The 15,845-nt window shown below is 40.1% G+C and overlaps 1 protein-coding gene across 8 annotated transcripts in view; it reads right to left on the bottom strand.

Moving 5' to 3' along the window:
• Positions 1-15,845, bottom strand: part of APC (APC regulator of WNT signaling pathway) — a 99,202-nt gene that overhangs the window by 20,228 nt on the left and 63,129 nt on the right. For all 8 annotated transcript variants that reach the window (XM_048503576.1, XM_048503575.1, XM_048503580.1 and 5 more), the window contains 2 exons: positions 10,495-10,599; positions 6,572-6,667 (listed from right to left, as the gene is read on the bottom strand). In XM_048503576.1, the coding sequence (XP_048359533.1) occupies positions 6,572-6,667; positions 10,495-10,599 (201 nt within the window). The remainder of the gene's footprint in view (positions 1-6,571; positions 6,668-10,494; positions 10,600-15,845) is intronic.

Below are 15,845 nucleotides of genomic sequence, written 5' to 3'. Positions count from 1 at the left end.
ATTCAACAAGGAATGGATGAAGCTGAAGCCACTGAGTTTTCTAAGCAGACTGTGGGGTCCAGCAGAACTCCCAAGCTGCAAACCTGGCTTTTCAAGGGGGGGGGGGGGTATAATCCCATCCCAGGACTTCCTTTTAGTTAACCCAGAGAACCTCTGCCCTGTCAGCATTAAGTTTCAGCTTGCTCAGATTTATCTAGCCCAGATTCCAAGCACCAGTTCAGAACATCAACAACATCCTCATAATTAGATGGGAAAGAAATGCAATGCTGTGTATCAACTGAATATTGGTGTCTCCGCAGCCCACACTTCCTTATGACTTCTTGCAGAGACTTCACATAGATATTAAACAGCTTGTGGATAAGATCAAACCCCACAGGCCAAATGCCATGGGGCACAGCAGGAATCTCCCAGCACCACCTTCTGAGACTGACCCACCAGACAGGACCAGGAAAACTGTAACACAGTGACCCAGGGCAGGGAATCTCAATAGGATATATGGTCAATAGTATCAAAGGCCACCGAGACATCCAGCAGAACCGCAACAGTCACATTCCCTCTGTCTAGTTCTCAGTAGAGATCAATAACCAAAGCAACCAAAACAATCTCTGTTCTAAACTGAAATTTCTAAATTATTTCTAAATTATTCATTTTCATAAAAACATGAACACTTTCATAAAAACTTCCATTAATTTCCAATGGAAGGTATATATCCTAATGTCATATTATGAAACACTGCTAATAGAACCATTGTGGCAGTTTTTCAAATGTTCCATTCCTTAAGGCTGCACCAAATACTAAAAACTGAAAGACTTGCTAGATTTTGTCATGACAAAGTTAACCTGGCATATAATATGTTAATACAAATCTACTGAACAGTTGAAAGCAAGGTGTATAAAATATTTCAAAAGGAGCTTAAAGATTGGATAAGAAAAAACAGCTGACATGCCGGATTAAGATCAAAAAGTATTACATGTACAAAACTGGGTAAAAATTAACTTCATCAGTACTAAGGATAGAAAACTTCTTTCACACCACACTTACATATAGTCATAAAATCATGAAAGACACTTGACTTGCAAGATGAACACCTGTGAATTACAAAATTAGTCTGACTGTTCTTTATTCCTGTGCCATATTGGGGAAAAAATCACACTGTAACAGCAACAAACAAAAACTTAAAGCACTGGGGCAAATTCATATTGCTGAAAAGTATAATTTAATATTAAGCAGTGACATAATAAAAAACAAAGACAACTTGCAGTGCTGTTGTGAGTTTTTTTTTCCTGGAGCAGGCAACAGAATTTTCTCTCTTGCCTTTTTTTGTGAGAGTTCTTTGGCAGGTGCTGAATTTGGCTGCTGATGCAACTATTCTGGAACAGTTTCAGCAATGGGACTCTTTGGCCTGATTTTATTTGCCAAAGAATGAAAACCAAACAACATTATTTGCAAACCAACACTTCAGATTGCAAGGGAATTCTAATACTTGAATGCTTCCAACATAAACAATTCCCTGAAATGAAACATTAGCAAATCAGGGAGAAGCGCTAATCTTCTGTTCAAATACATGTGCTTGTATTGCTCTTTCTTCTACAGTAGTTCACTGATATTAAGAACATGAATCCAATGCCCAAAATTCTGCTTCAAACACTCCACAGGTAGAATTCCTGTTCTATGATGACTAACATTTTTAGAGCACAAGAAACATTTTTTTACAACGTCAAGTGCCTCAAATGGATTGAGTCAGAGGCATAAATTTCTGCAATAAATTTAAAATCACATCATAGTGATTGTGGCCAACCACCAACTGTTTAACAGCAGTTAAGGAACTACTCCTGGACTGTGAGTTTTCTTTGAAGTTAGACAGACTGGGATGCTGTGAAAGATCCAGAATGTAAAGTTTCATATGCTGAGTTTCAAATGCTTCAAAATGCACATAATGAACATAATGAATGTAAGAAAGAGCCTGCTGGATCAGACCAGAGTCCATCTAGTCTAGCACTCTGCTACTCGCAGTGGCCCACCAGGTGCCTTTGGAAGCTCACATCCTGTGGCCCATGTAGCACCTTGCAAATTTTTTCTACTGATGTGTGGATTATTCAGGGCAGCTTTCATTGCAGAACTTCTGAGTGTGCAATGATGCCTGGAGGTATCTGTAATTTCTGCACTTTATAAGCTTCGGTGATGTATGCTTTCAAGATAGAACTGATAGAGGCCTTGGACATGCCGCCCCCCCCCCCCCCCAAATTAGGTGGAAATGAATAAGGGTTGCAATTTTTTAAGCTCCTCAGTTCTCCTAAGACAAACCTTCATGGCTCTTCTGACATCTAGGGTGTGCCAAACCTTTTCCTTAGGGTATTCAGGGTGAGGACAGGAGGAAGGTAAGGAAAGCTCCTGAGCTAAATGGAATCAGTTGGCGGCTTTAGGGTTGAAGTGTCTGTGCATAATATAACCTTGTCGTTGTAACTGATACAGCACTCTAGTTAAATTGACTAGGCTCCCAGCTCAAAAATCCTGCACACTGAGGTGACGGCAACCAAGAACAAGGTCTTCATCCCAAGCCAAATTAAGGAGATCTGTTTGATTGGCTCAAAGGGTAGCCTGGTTAAGGCTGAGAGTACAGTGTGATGATTCCAGGTTGGAAATCAGTGGGATTGTATCAGGCTTAACTGTGCAACTCCCTTTAGGAACTTGAAGATGTGGGAGTGTTGAGAGATAAGGTTGCCTTTATAGGCTGGTAAGTCAGTTGCCACCGCAGCCACTTGTCTTTTTAAGATGGATGATTTGAGCACTGAGGTGTAGCCCTCCTGTAGGAATTGCAGAATAGAGGCAATATTTGGCCTTTCCGGATCTATGTACTTCCCAGAGCACCATCTGGCAAATGGCTACCAGGAAAAGTTACACATTTTGATGGTAGCTGGGCATCTGGCAGCCAGGATAGTGGGACCTCTGGGGAGCATCTCATATTCAGTAGCTTTGACCTCCCAATTTCCAGGAAGTTAGACTATACCAATGTGGTATAGGGTGCAGGATAGGGCCCTGATATAAAAGGTCTGGGGTACCACTGACAACTTCTTCAGAGCAGAGAACCAAGGCCTGCAAGGCCAGTGGTGAGCTATAAGAATGATGATGGATTCTCAGTCCATTATGCATCTTACCAGCCTTGGGATAAGTGGCACTGGAGGGAAGGATACAGAATGCCTGGTGGCCATGGAGCTACCATGGCATCCGTCGCTTCCGCCTTGGGATAGAAGAACCTGGAATAAAACTTATTCACTTGTGCATTTTTGAGGGACACAAATAGGTCCACTAGAGTCCCAAACTGTCTGACAATTGTCTGAAAGACCTCCCTCTTCAGTGCCCACTCAGATTCTGACAGGACCTGACAACTCAACCAGTCTGCCTACATTTTGCGGGAACTTTTAATATGCTTGGTCCAAACTGAGGCTGGGTTGCGTTCCACCCAAAGGACTTCGGCGTGTAGCTTTGGCAAAATTGAGCCTTCCTGCTGGTTGATGTAAATCTTGGCCGAGACATTGAAAGTCCTAATGAATACATATTGGTGTTGTAGTCTGTTCTGGAAATGCTGTAACAGCAGGTACACCACTCTGATCTCCTGGATGTTGTTGGTAGAACTGATTCCTCCTGAGATCATATACCCTGAACTGCAGTGTCTTCCAAGGTCACACCCCAGCTCAAGAGGCTGGCATCTGTGAACATCTGGATCATCCCTCCTGTGTTAAAAGGTGTTTGGGCACAGTCTACCACTGAAGAGATATCTTCACCTCCATTGGAACTATGATGGATTTGTTCCTGTTGCTCATACCCATCTGGAAGGGCCGGAGCAGCTGTTGTAGAGGTCTGAGATGCAGGTGCACCCATTGGGTGTAGTCATTACCAGCATGCCCAATAGCTTGGCCAGCAGGGGCTGAAATGGACATTTGTTCTGTATTACTGTCGATGTTGCAGTCTGGGAGAATTACGGCATTTTGCTTTGTGTCTATAATAAGACCCAGATGTTCCAACTGCTGGGTGGATTGTAGAGAATTTTTGGGCAAGTTGATAAGGAAGCTGTGCCCTTGGAGGCAGAGGATGGTCTGATGAGTGTTGATGATGGCCTAGTGCCTGGATTCTGATCTCAGAAGCAGATGGTATGAGTAAGAGTGGATGTGAAACCCTTTCTCTTTCAGAGACATGATGGGGAGAAGTAATATCTTGGAAAATACCCACAGGGCTGTGCATAGACCGAAGGGAAGCACCTTGAATTGGAAATGTTCATTCTCCACCAAGAATCTCAGCAATCTGGAGGGAAGTTCAATCTTCCTGCCAGATTCTAGCATGATGAGGAAAAATGCAAGATCATTTACATGGTTATGGTGCTCTTTATATATGTGGTGTGATATATTTTTCATGTGCATATTTAATCCTTGTCATCTAATTATGTTACACAATATATAAGACAATTGTGAATTCTCTTGTTGTGGTAGATTATACTGATATTTTCTTTCATTCTTTACCGGGTGGAACTATTGACACCTTACCAATCCAAGCCTGACCAAGCCACAGTTATCCATGCAACAGTCACCGCAAGGATGGACTACTACAACTAGCTCTATGCAGGGCTGCCCTTGGGTCTGCTCTAGAACTTCAATTGGTAAAAATGCAGCAACATCGGTTCTTACTGGGACCCTGTGGCAGGAACATATCCAACCAGTGCAGGATGAATACTAAATGAGGTCCAAGCTTTTGGTACTTACCTTCAAAGTCCTAAATGGTCTGGGGCTATTGTATTTGGGGGACTGTTTCTCCCACCATGTTTTTCTGAAAAGCATTGTACTTAGCTAATAACTGGTGATCCCTGGGCTGAAAGTTGCCTGGTTGTCCTCAACTAGAGCTATGGCTTGTTTGGTCCAGGCCTCAACCTGATGGAATGCTCTGTCAGATGAGATTCAGGCCCTGTGGGACTTGACAAAATGTCATGAGGCCCATAAGACAGTTGTTTCATGAGGCCTACGACTGAGGTAGCAACAGTATTTCACCTAGTCTTCCATCAGCTGGGATGAGTGGAGTAAAATAAAATAAAATAAATAGCGGGCCCTTCCCCTATTTTGTTCTATTATTCCTATTCCCCTTTAAACCGGTATGAATGATGAGAAAGGGAAATTTTTCTGTTTTACCTTTGCTAGAGTTTTAACGCTGTCATGGATGTGTTTGCTATAGTGTTACAGGTTATATTGTTTACTGTTATCAATTGTGTTGTTATTATTTTCTGTTGGAAGCCGCCCTGAGCTCACAATGGGAAGGACAGCCTATAAGTAGAATGAAAAAAAGAAAGAAAGAAAGAAAGAAAGAAAGAAAGAAAGAAAGAAAGAAAGAAAGAAAGAAAGAAAGAAAGAAAGAAAGAAACAGAAAAAAGACAGACAGACAGACAGACAGACAGACAGACAGACAGACAGACAGAAAGAAAGACAGAAAGAAAGAAAGAAAGAAAGAAAGAAAGAAAGAAAGAAAGAAAGAAAGACAGACAGACAGACAGACAGAAAGAAAGAAAGAAAGAAAGAAAGAAAGAAAGAAAGAAAGAAAGAAAGAAAGAAAGAAAGAAAGAAAGAAAGAAAGAGAGAGAGAAAGAAAGAAAGACAGACAGACAGACAGACAGAAAGAGAGAGAGAGAAAGAGAGAGAGAGAGAAAGAAAGACAGACAGACAGAAAGAAAGAAAGAAAGAAAGAAAGAAAGAAAGAAAGAAAGAAAGAAAGAAAGAAAGAAAGAAAGAAAGGCTAGTGAGTGTTGGGAGTGCTACTGTGGATTGGGTAAGTTTCCCAAGAAGCAGTGTAAGCATAAAGGGGATCTGCTAATCCCATGGCTGACAAATCATTCCTCTCCAATGGCCCAAGAGGAATAAGCACCCAAAAGGTGATCTGGGAGGCATGGCCACTGGTGATCCGAGGACACCAGTTTATCAATGTTATCTCCCCCTTCCCAAGGTGAGGGCACCCATTGATCATGTGATCCCAGAGCCAGATTCGGGTGTCCACAAAAGGGGTACTGCAGAGTCCCTTTACAATCATGTCCCTTGTGATTTATGATAGGACTCAGTCCCTTTAAGGACTGTGCATACCACAGACATGGCCATGGGTACTGGGCTTCATCCTTGATTTGTTCTGCCTACCCTGTCCATCACAGTCTTGCCACCTAACTACACCTGTATGACATACTACGGCACAGTTGCTGGGGACGCTCTGGTTGCGCCCAATGAAATCCAGCTATAGCCTCTTTTTCCTGCTCACTACTGCCTAAGAAAACCCTTTAGGAAGTGGACTAGCAGTGTAACAGTTATACTGATAGTCGGCTGCCACAGAACAGGCAGTTCTTAGAATTGCTCTGTTAAAATTCCAGTGAATATCACTTTAATGTTCTTCTATTTTGAAAGGGGAAAAAACAGTAGTATAAAGGCTATTAACAGATGTTTTAAGGTCTAAATCTTAATAAAAAACATTCAGAACATTATCACTTATATTTATAATTCCATGAAAAAGTGTGGAGATATTGTTAGCAATCTGAGTAATGTCAGGTTACCTTTGTACCTAGGTGACTTGTCAGTCTTCGAGGAACAGAGTAACTGTTTGAACTCATAACACTGGATGTCTCATGGTCCATTCGAGCTGCCGAACCCTACAAGTAACAATTAAGGGACAAAATGGTTTATACAATACAATTTTCTGGCACAATATTTAAAATAATTTGCAAGGTATAATTAAATGAACAAACCAACACAATAAAAGATTCTCACAAAGAACATTGAAAGCTGCATTACTACCAAATTACAAAGCCATGAGCCATCTTTTTGTCATTAAGAAATTCCTAATAATATTACTGTCAAAGATACACAGTAAAATTTATGTAGAGAAAGTGGAAAAGACAATGTCCCACTCCTAAAAAAAGATTTCTTGTTATAAGGTGTGTGCCCTTTTAGCCCAGAACCCAAATCTAACATGTTGCTTCTTCAAAGTTGTATTCAGCATACCCAGATGACATTTTCATTCATTCATTCATTCATTCATTCATTCATTCATTCATTCATTCATTCATTCATTCATTCATTCATTCATTCATTCATGCATTCGATTTATAGACCGCCCCATCCCCAAGGGGCTCTTGGGGATTTCTACATATAACATCATTTCTACATATAACATCAATGTTAGTGCTTTCCCGTTTCCTTTCCTCTCTTGCCTCTTGTTCTTTTTGTTTGCTCTCCTGTTATCAACAGGCATGCCACTGGGAAATTTAATGTTACCATTGGAATTTATTTTAAATTCTGATTTTATGCTGCATAATGTATTTATTTAAATTATATTTTACCAGTTGTTATTCACCACCTTGGTCAGGAAAAGATGAGGGAGAGGTCAACTTAATAAACAAACAAACAATATCTACTGTGATTTAGAGAAACTCGCATCTAGCAGTGGAGGAATAAACATCTATGCAGCTACTGGAACCCCTCACGCCACCTCTGATTAGAAAACAGCTTGGCAGCAGCATCATAAAACCACAGAAGACAGTGATGGGGTATAAAAGCTGCCCCTCATTTCCCTGGTTTTAACACTAAAAGAAGAGAGGAGAGATGCATACATACGCAGTACTGAATTTCCCCAGTCAAGAAAACACAGAGCAATACTATGGCAACTATGTTTATAGCACTCCTTTTACCTTCTGATTTCTCAAGACAGAAAAGCCATGCAGAAAACTGCCACAGTGCATTTCCCAAGACTGGAGAATTAAGTTTAGCAAAGGGAAATAAATAAAGGTGAGGGCAGACAGAAGCAATTTGTGACTTGGATGTTTGCCCAGTTGCCTGGGAAGTAGAAGAGGCACAGGTTGGTGCCGTCTGCAATCTGACTGCTTGTCCAAGGGCAGATGCTTTTCACGAGCTACCTGTTCAGGGACAACCGTTGTTTTTACTTTTTATATTCTGAATCACTTCCCTGCTAAAGGCATTACTGGTTCCAAATGAATGACAAGTCACAAGGGTATTCATTCCAGATGTTCCAAACTGGATGTGTGTGAGTTTCAGTCTCTGTGCCTCTGTTTTAAAGATGTTGGGTCCACTATTAACATTTTGAACATACAGTCACTATTTAAAGGCCTAAAATGCATGTGTGCAAAGAGAAGTAGCAACAGAAGATTAATACATATTTGGCACAAGTATCTCCCTGCCGTATATGGTTGCTACAAGCTATGTAAGGAGAGGTCACACAGGCAAGCATCAGTTCAAACAGTGAAGCAGAAAATGAAGCATTAAACTGGAAAGAGGAGAATTACACCAGTGAGTTGACTGCAGGATGGAGATACAGCAGAAATGGTTGTGTAAGTAAGAGTGTAACTTTCTATGCACAGAATTGTTCCCCTGCCACCAAAGTAAATGAGTGGTTACACAAATTGAACCTCTGTGAGCATAATGAGTACTATAGTGAAGCCATTATATCAGATTTGCTTTGGACATGAGACAGAGCTTAAGATTATCCATTGTGCTGCTAAAGAATTTTACTTACTGGAACTGCTAATATTTTAGGCTTTGCCAAAATATATAAACCAAATTGAACTATATTTGTTAACTAATCTGGTAAAGACAGAAGCAGTATTGAAAACACCAAAAATAGCAAACAGTAAAAGAGCATGTTGACTGCTCTGATAAGAGCTCTCATTCACATGGTCATTATTCATACACATATTAATCTTCTTTCTTGTCTCATATGCCAATTATATGGTTCAATATTCTTTTCCTTGAACACACTGCAAATAAATTTTTTTCTTGCAAAAAAAGAGTGAGTCATTTTAAATCTTTCTATTAACAAAGAAACATTCAAATTTCACTTTCAACAGAGCAAAATGCAGCAGAGCACAGAGTTTGCACAACAGTAGAGATGTGCAGAAGGGGAAAAGATTGCCTCTTCACAAACACTGTCTGTGATGAATTCACCTTTAAGTATAATTTTTGGCTGTAAAAGACTGGCTTGGACAACAGTTGCTTTAGATTTTTTGCACTCTGATAAACCCCTTTGCTAGCAAACACAAGGTGCACTAAAGAGAGTTCCCAGAAATAAAATACTGGAGCTCATTCCATTAAACCTTCCCCCCGCCCCTGTATAAAAAAGGAAGTAATCCCCAGATGTCTCACTACAAGACAGATTGAATCGCCTATATCTATAAAGCTAGAGGAGAAAAAAAGAGATTAATGCTTTAAGCACCATTTTTGATGGGGAAATTCAAACTATTAGAGACAAAAAAACACCCCAGATTAATTTTCCCTGCATTCCTACTAAACAAACTATAAAATACTATTCTCATCAAACAGACTTTCTCATCTACAACTCAAAATAAATATACAATTTTACAAGGTGTGCCACAGTTTATTTACCTTACCATGGCTTTATACCTTTAGATAAAAGAATCTGAGTTTTTTTTAAATCAAAGCAATGTTTTCTAGAAATTCTTAAAGCAGAGTCTAGCCCTCATTCAGAAACAGCAACTAATTTGAATAGGAATAAGGCATATTTTAAGGGTTTAATTTTATCTGCCACTTAACCAAGTAGGGTCAATGTCACTTATGTGAAAACAGAATCTAAAGCCATACTGCATTTATAAAATGTTCTAAAGGATTCCATGTTGTTTTATCATTAAACAATTTTTATTGTATTGTACTGCTTTATATGCTTTTATTGTAAGCCACCCCGAGTCCTACAAGACATTGGCAGGACACAAATGCACTTTAAAAAATATTAAAACATATTCTGTGATAGTAATTTGAAAACAGGACAATTTCAGTCACTGGTACAGAGATTTCAAAAAATACTTATACTATGGAATGGTCATACATGCAAACTGCATAGCTATAGTGAACAGGCAAAAATATTCTCAATGTTAAAAATTTCCACAAATAAATTAGGGCACGATGGGATAGTGTCCAATCAAAGGTACAGTTGACAGTTATTCTAAAATGCATCATTCCATCTCATTCATGCATTTTCTGACAAGTAAAATCAGTTTCAACTATGTTTTATACAACACACACTTCAAAACAATTATTTCAAATAGAAACTTATTTCAAACAATTGAAAACTGTACAGGATTGTAGTGGCCAAATAAAAATTGCTATCAAGTACAACTCTTTATATCAATTGTGTTTCAAATTTGAAAAAGCGACAATAAGTTTGATAGGGATATTGGCTTTTTCAGTAAAGTGTAAATATAAGAACAAGAATTCAAACAAGAACTGTATTAGCTCACAATACAAAATATTTGAATTTCACCTATTTAGAAAAATACTTTTTTCCACATTCAAGAGCTTTAATTTCCTCTAACTAGCAAGATTTCTTTTAGTTAATGCATATGAAGGAATCCATTTTTACACAATTATGTTGCATTGGCAGAATTATCAGACCCCACCCACAAATATATTACATTTTAAGCATTACTAAAGAATAAAAAGCTGGCCTCACCTGACTACTGCCAGCAGTTGCCATGCTGATTTCTGCTGCTCCTTGACTTTCATTTTGCCTCTCAGCTTCATGAGTGCTTGTATCATGCTTGCTTGGAGGTGCCCTCTGTTAATGGAAGAGTTTATGACATTAGGTACGGAAGCACAATATGCTTCACTCAAAGCTTTCTAAGCTGCAAAATGTGTCATTGCTGTCGCTTCACAAAGCCAATGAACTGTGCTTTGTCTTTCATAACCTCTAGCCTCAGTAATTAGCAGCCGAAATCGACTGTCTTAGCAAAATTGCAGGATGAAAGTGAAGCATGTTCTCTGAGGATTACAGCCCTAGAAGACAAAGGATTTGCTGTGAGATACAGAACACCATCCTCCACCAGCTGTGCTCACATCACTATCAGAAATATAACAGAACTGGAGCAAACAACTGTCTCCTCTGCTATGTCACATGACCAACGTATTTACTGGGGGCTACCACTGGAGCCATTAAAGTATTACTTACGCTGTGCAATCAATTTATCTTGTGGGGGAATCACCAAAAAAACACATAGCGTATCAGTGCTGAACTAATGGCATATTTCCACATTTCAGCTATAATGTGACCCGTGCTAAATCATCCATCTTTACACAAGTGAAATTTAAGCAAGTGCTTTTCCCCTAGTCCAGTAATTATCTGAGTGAAACAGTGTAGTGTCGTTACGAAAACCAGCACCTTCCTTGTATATATAAAGAAATTCTTAGAAAATCAAACTGGACTTTTTCCCCACAGTTCAAGTGAAATGTTTACAGAGGTAGTAAAAATCCTAAGTAAAAAGAAACTCAGGAATATATAAAACTGCATACAGACAATTGTGTACATTAAAAAAAACTGGTCTGAGGTTGAAAATATATGGAAATGACAGGAGTTTTAAGTGATTCACATGATGGAAGTTGTAACTTAATGTAAGTAATCCTTTAAAAGCATAGGGGATATTTTTCCTCCAGTGAGCAAGAGGAAGGTCAAGGACTGACTGCTTGCTTTGGGGGAAGAATCAAATGGGCATTAGGAGGAATGGGAGAGCACAGAAGGACTTTGAACGTTTGTGCCCAGCACTGGCTCTCGGATAACTCATACTGCTTTCTGCAGCCTTGCCTTTTATTGAGTTGCAGGGATGGGGTGGGGAGACGGGCAGCAGATGTGAGTGCTGGTGGTTCCAATTTTGGTCTGCACCACATACATAAAAGGGGCTACAAGGGGCGACAATGAGGTGGGCATTCAGACTTCTGTGTCAGCAAAACCCTGCCCTTCCACCCCACAATTTTGTATTTTAATTCTGGTCTTACCTGTTATGCTCGTTAGATCTATGGAGGCTACTGGTTAACCTGGGCTAGGAAGAAATGTTACCAATGATCCTGACTGGTTAATAGGCCTTGGGGTTTTCCTCTTCCTTAAAGCAAAAAGTACAACTCTGCCACTTTGGCACTGGCTGAGGAACATCATGCAGGGTGTATTCTTTGCACAACCCTAGAAAGGTGGTCTCCTTAAGGGGCTCTGTGGGCCAGGTGCATGAAAGTCACCTTTGGGGTTGGCATGTTGTCCATGCCCCTAGGAGGGTAATAGGCAGGGGCACCAATTTCTGCTGCTTTCGCCCCCAAAACTAGCCCTCTTGCCTTGGTTACCCACAACAGGTGGTTTGGGAAGGGGAGTTATTCTCTTAATGTATACAATAAAACTTGGTGAGGGTAAGAGGAAAAAGCAACTAACCAATGAATTTGTGCCTAAATAATCTACATTTTTTCCTACAAAATACTGTTTGCAATTGAATGGCAAGTGATGGTCTGGATGCAAATGTGGTCTGGATGTAATGCCTATCATCGATTTGCAAAGTTTTACTTTGTGACCTGCCTCAAGCAAATTTCTGGAGAGGCAACATATACACGTTCTAAATAAATAAGCATTATTAGCCATTCTTCAAGGGGCAGAAGCAGAGTAAGGAACACAATAGATCTGTTCACTCTCAAAGATAAAGGGATTGAATGTGGATCTAATAAATATACATAGCAAGGCAGAACTGAGCCTGATATTCTGTCATTAATGTTTGTGAAAGGTAAAGAAGTGTGATGATGTGGTTGTACCAAAGCTTCATTCTTGTCATTTTTGGACTAATATTAATTCACAGCTTTGTAAACAAAAGTTTGTGTAAACATTTTCCATATCTCTAAACAACAAGTTAACCAATGGCTTAAAATCCAAAAATTTTGATCCAAGTGCACAGATAGTCTTCTGCTCAAAAGGGAGAAGTAGGCAGCTAGGAGAGGTTTATGAAGGCTTTCAAGATACACAGAGAATTTAATTCAGAAAAAGGGAAAGTAGCTAATTATTCGCTACAAAGCAAGGCTGTTCTGTAATACAAATATATTTATACTCAGTGCAGATATTCCTGTTTAGAAGTAGTGATGTCGGTGTCATCTTGAAATCATGGACTTGAATACAAACATCTTGTACCGATAACAACTGGACATATTCCTGCAAACTCCACTGGTAAAACAGCTTCTTATGTTTCCAATTTTAAATTAAGAGTGTGATGAATATATTGAGATGGAACCACTTAAAGCAGTGGTGGCGAACCTTTTGCACTCCAGATGTTATGGACTACAATTCCCATCAGCCCCTGCCAGCATGGACAATGGCAGGAGCTGATGGGAATTGTAGTCCATAACATCTGGAGCGCAAAAGGTTCGCCACCACGGACTTAAAGGATGGTTGGAGTCACCTAATTGTCTCTCCTTTTACTCTTGCACAAAAAAGGCAGCTGAAGTTGTGACATATGTCTATTAGCTGATGAAATTGATTTAGGAATTGAACATACTTTACAAAACAATATTGTGACCCCTGCCTTCTAACTCTCCTGTTCAGAAATGTTTTAACTTGGAAACCTCTTCAAGGGCAAAGAGCAAGTGTGGTGTAGTGGTTAAGAGCACGTCGATTCTAATCTGGAGAACCTTTCAATGGTGATCCAGGTGTGTTTCCGCACTCTTACATCCATGCTGGGTGACTTTGGGCTAGTCACAGTTCTCTAGAACTCTCTCAGGCCCAACTACCTCACAAGGTGTCTGTTGTGGGGAGAGGAAGGGAAAGGAGCCTTCTAAGCCACCTTGAGTCTCCTTACAGGAGAGAAAGGTGGGATATAAATCTAAACTCTTCAAAATATTTCTTAAAAATATTTGTGTCATGTTAACGAAAAGTATGAGTTGGTCATTAGAGGAAAATTATATGGTATACCTGTTTTGAAATAAACTAACAAAAACCCAAAATATTTCCTTGTGGACAGCCTATCCATTGAAAATTCACCAAACTTATTTACAAAATGTAGAAAGCTAAGTAGGGGCACAACCAACATTTGAAGAATTGTCAATAATACAGTAATGTAACAAAGCCTCCTTGTTGCTCCAACTAGATTTATTTGCAGCCTCTGACACAGTGGACTATACCATCTTCTTGAAGCATCTGAAGGCAGAAATGGGCATCAGGACCCATTCTGCAGTCCCTTCAAAGACTGCCCATAGTTACCAGGCTCAATTTAAAATACTAAGTCCCTCATGGCTTTGGGCCTTCATATCTGTGGGACCATCTCTCCCCCTATGACTCACCATAATAGTTTCACTTATCTGAACAGGGCCTTCTGCACATGGAAAAAATAAACTACTGCCCATGCATGAGGCTTCACTACTGTGGTCCCACTTTGAGGAATGGTCTTTCTCACTCTCCTGGTTTTCCACAAACTATATACTACTGTGTATAGTTTGCATCAAGCTGAATTCGACTACATAATTTTGCATCATTTTATGTGTCATCTTAATACCTATACTTTGCTTCGATTCTGTTTTTAGATTTCTGGTTGGTTCTACAACCCTGATCCTATTTCATTGTTTACTGGATATCCCATCCTGTTGATCGCATTACCTCACTCTTCGGAATCTGCCTTGAGCATCAGTGAGAAAGGCATACTATCTATCTATATCTATAAAAAGCAAACAGTGACTTTGTTAGTAACTCCCTAATGCCGAAATGGCTGGACGGATCACCCCCAAATTTTCACATGACATTTCTCCCTGTTGCGGGCAGGTAATTGGACCTTCAAATCGCCAAAAGTCCATACCTGAGCCAGGTAAAACGTCTTTTTCCTGGCTCACCAGGCCATGAAGCTGTTTGTGTTTAACTGTCACCCTTAGAATGTTCATGCAGCCTGTCTGTCTGTAGCCTGAGGGCTTAGAATGTTCGCGCAGATGGCCAAAGATGAGCAGTTAAAACAGTTAATAGAGCCTTAAATTAACTGTTAAGAGTATCCTGACTGGAAGTTAGAAACACATACACACTTTGCCATGTGAGACTCAGGGTGGGGTCCCCCCCCTCACCACGACTTGAGTAACTTTTCACTCTCTGTGCCTCACCTTGTACTGCTACCCACGGGTCAATACACATCCAAGCTCATCCTCACACAGGCCTCACTCCTGCCCTCCCTCATATCCTGACTCACCACTTACCCATTTCCCTCACTCATTATTATTCGCCACAGTTCATCTTTTACTAAAAGCGAGGCTGGAGTTTGCTCTTTTTCTTCCTAAGAAAATTCCACTTGGGGTGAGGGAGGTGAACCAAGCACTACCGGGCTCAAGCTTCTTTTGCATACATGGTCCTTTAAGAACCCAGGGAGCTGGCCTCAATCTGAGCGCCTCACCACCCTGCCTCTGCTGCCTGACTGGGATAGCCTCCTTGCCCCAGTTCTGCCTTCCCCAAGCCAGGACTGTGTGTGTCAACCAGCCTCATGGACAGCGGGATTCGCACTCTGGACAGTTCCGTTGTGGAATGGAAAAGATTACCTTATGCTAAAAAAACAAGACACCACCTTATAACAATGTGCATTGAAAAGGGAAAGAGGGATTCCATTTGACCACCCCAAAAGGCTATGCTGCAAATCATTGGACCTGCATGGACATCTGTGTGGGTTGCAGACTGTGATGAGAAGGACAATTGCCGCAGCAATGCAAGGCCGGGCCCCTCTAGTAATTAATATAAATAAAAAAAATTAAAGTAAAAAGTGTAGCTGTCTGAAAAATTTAAAGATTTTGGTCTTTGTGAACTTTGCTTGCAGCTACACTGGTCAAGAAGAACATTTCAAAACATTCATACTACTGGAAAGGAATCACGTACATGAAAAAAAAAGTTGTGGGAAAATATGAATGTTTAGGAGAACACAACTTTTTTCTGATACATGTCCACTAATGAATATAATTGATTGGCTGTTTCTGAATTAGAATGGAGTGAGTTCACCCATCATTACTTAAAACTTTCTTTTGTCCTCCCTTTCTGCATACAAA

The sequence above is a fragment of the Sphaerodactylus townsendi genome, linkage group LG07 (assembly GCF_021028975.2).
Source record: "Sphaerodactylus townsendi isolate TG3544 linkage group LG07, MPM_Stown_v2.3, whole genome shotgun sequence".
Classification (NCBI taxonomy): domain Eukaryota; kingdom Metazoa; phylum Chordata; class Lepidosauria; order Squamata; family Sphaerodactylidae; genus Sphaerodactylus; species Sphaerodactylus townsendi.
Note: the sequence above shows the minus strand (reverse complement) of the source record. Positions and strands in the feature narration are given on the sequence as shown.